At 71.2% G+C, this 2,312-nt stretch overlaps 1 protein-coding gene across 1 annotated transcript in view; it reads right to left on the bottom strand.

Annotated features, from left to right (window-relative positions):
* Positions 1–2,306, bottom strand: part of LOC102386050 (prominin-1-A-like) — a 7,258-nt gene extending 4,952 nt beyond the window's left edge. Inside the window, exons 1-5 of the mRNA XM_025215637.1 lie at positions 2,036–2,306; positions 1,710–1,725; positions 1,438–1,627; positions 529–590; positions 244–449 (exon numbers count right to left, since the gene is read on the bottom strand). Of these exons, the coding sequence (XP_025071422.1) occupies positions 244–449; positions 529–590; positions 1,438–1,621 (452 nt within the window). The 5' untranslated portion in view covers positions 1,622–1,627; positions 1,710–1,725; positions 2,036–2,306. The remainder of the gene's footprint in view (positions 1–243; positions 450–528; positions 591–1,437; positions 1,628–1,709; positions 1,726–2,035) is intronic.
* Between the last annotated feature and the right edge of the window lie 6 nt (positions 2,307–2,312).

Below are 2,312 nucleotides of genomic sequence, written 5' to 3'. Positions count from 1 at the left end.
TCTTGAATTCAGGGGGGACTATGGGAGCCAGCCTGCAGCTAGGCATGGAGACACATGGTCCAGTGGTGCAAGGGGGAGCCGGAGCCCCAGAGGGGTCACGCATGGGGACACATGCAGAGCCAGGGCAGGGGACAGGTTTCTGCCCCGGGCAGCAAAGGGAGAGTTCCCCAGGGCAGTATAGGGCATATGACACACAGCAGCCCCCACTAGCCTCCGTGCACCCCCATGCCACGCGGCACTCACAGGAGCAGGCCGGAGAGCAGCAGCAGCGTGGTGCAAAGCGCGCGGCGCCGGCAGCCCGTGAGCTCGTCCTGCTTCTGGTACTTGCGGCCCCCGCAGTGCCCGCAGCACCGGCAGCAGCAGAAGCAGAGACCGCCCAGGGGCATGAGGAGGATGAAGAGGAGGCCGATGGCCGCGCACACCAGGAAGCCCATCTCGTACGACAGCACCTGCCGGCGGGAGAGAGTCAGCGCGGCCCGGGCGCCGTGCCCACGAGGGGGGCAGAGCGCAGGGGTGGGGGCCACGCACCTGCTTGTACGTGGTGGGCTCCGTGATGTGGGTCGGCTCCTGGATCAGCCGGGACAGGAGCTCTGGCCAGAAGAATGGACAAGGGGCATCAGCGGCCGTGGGGGCAGAGCCAGAAGCCCCACTGCCCCCAGGCTGGGGGGGTCGCACACAGAGCCCTGGACCCAGCAGCCCCCTCCCCACCCTGGGCTGCTGCACGGAGCAATGACCCCTAGTCATGACCTCTGACCCTGACCTGGCTAAGGGGCAGCGGTGGGGCATGGGGTCACCTATTCCCCACCCCGAGGCCATGACCTTGACCCCGGTGGTCCGCCCCGGGGCACGCAGCCCAGCCAGCGCCAGGACCCCATGGCCCCGGGCTCTGCAGCCCCTGCCCCTGCCCGGCTCTGGCCTGCAGCCTGCCCCGCAGCCCAGCCCGGCGTCTGCTTGTTTGCCAACCAGAGCAAACAGGAGGCCAAGCCGCGGCAGCAGGAAGGGCCGCGCAGGGAAGCTCCCGGCGACACAAAGGAGCCGCGGTTCTGGAGCCGCAGCAAGTCCGGCCCGGATGATGGGAGGGTCCCCGGGGCAGCAGAGGAGGGCACAGGCCACGGACATCCCCGGGGGACCCTCCCGCTGGCACAACGGCCCCGGTGGGCAAGGCCTCGGGTCCCTGCGGCGCCGCCCATCCGGACGCGGCCTGCGAGGGAGATGCCAGCCCGGCCTGGGGTCCGTAGTGAAGCCCCGGCAGGTCCAGAGCCCAGGATGGGGGCGCAGCGCAGCAGGGCAGGACCCAGGAGTCCGGGCTCCCGAGGCCGTGGGGGCACAGGGCAGGGCGCAGGTTTGGGGAGCCCAAAGGGGGAAACTGAGGCACGGGGGAGCTGACCCCCAAGCCCATCCCCAGGGCATCTGCGGTGGGGGGCGGGTATCTCTTACCAGCCGGGAAGGCGTTGGGCTGTACCAGCCCCAGGAAGCCACGTGCCATGCTGTCCAGCCCGGGCATACTGCCGGCCAGGGGTGCGGGGGGTGGCTCGTACGTCGGCTGCGACAGGTTGCGCAGGGCCATGCTGCCAGCGGTCCGGCCGGCGCTGAGGCAGCGGCGGGGGCAGTCGCGGACCATGCCTGGCTGGGCGCAGCAGAGGTGGGTAAGGGTGCCTTGCCCTGCCCCGCCCTGCCCCAGCAGGAAGCACCGGGAGAAAATCCAGCACCTGTTGCTGCTTCCTGCTGCGGGACAACAAAGCCGGTGCCAGGGTTTATGGTTTGTTTAAGTTTCGTGCAAGACGGAGGCCCTGCCAACGCCCTCCCAGCCCGGGCCTGACCCCATGCAATCCCCGGCCCAGCACCCCGCAGCCAGGCCCGGAGCAGCCGGACGGACCCTCCCGGCTGCACCGCGGGGCGCGCGGACGTCCGTTACACCCCGGAGGGGACAAAGACCTTCCCGTCCAGCCTGGCCACCCCAGCATCCCCCTGCCAGTGTCCAGCCGGGCTTGGCACTCACCTGCCCTGGGCTCGTCTTTGGCCCCCGGGTACTTACCTGGGACAGGGAGCTCGGCCCGGCGGCTCCGGAGACGGCACACAGGAAGCCGGACGCCTGGGTCCCAGCCCAGCGCCCGAGGGCAGGGCGTGCCGCGGGCCGAGAGCCTGGACGCCCGGGTTCGCTGGTTCTGGGAGTGCCCGAGGGCCGGGCGGGAGGAGCGGGGGGCTGGGCCCTGGGGACTTGGCGCCCAGCTCTAGGACACCGAGGGGGGCTAGGCGGGCAACGAGGGGCTGGGAGCCCGCACCCCTGGGCTCTGTGCCCGGCTTCGGCAGGG

This window comes from Alligator sinensis, unplaced genomic scaffold (assembly GCF_000455745.1).
Source record: "Alligator sinensis unplaced genomic scaffold, ASM45574v1 scaffold859_1, whole genome shotgun sequence".
In the NCBI taxonomy this organism is placed as follows: Eukaryota; Metazoa; Chordata; order Crocodylia; family Alligatoridae; genus Alligator; species Alligator sinensis.
This window is presented reverse-complemented; position numbering and strand designations above follow the sequence as displayed.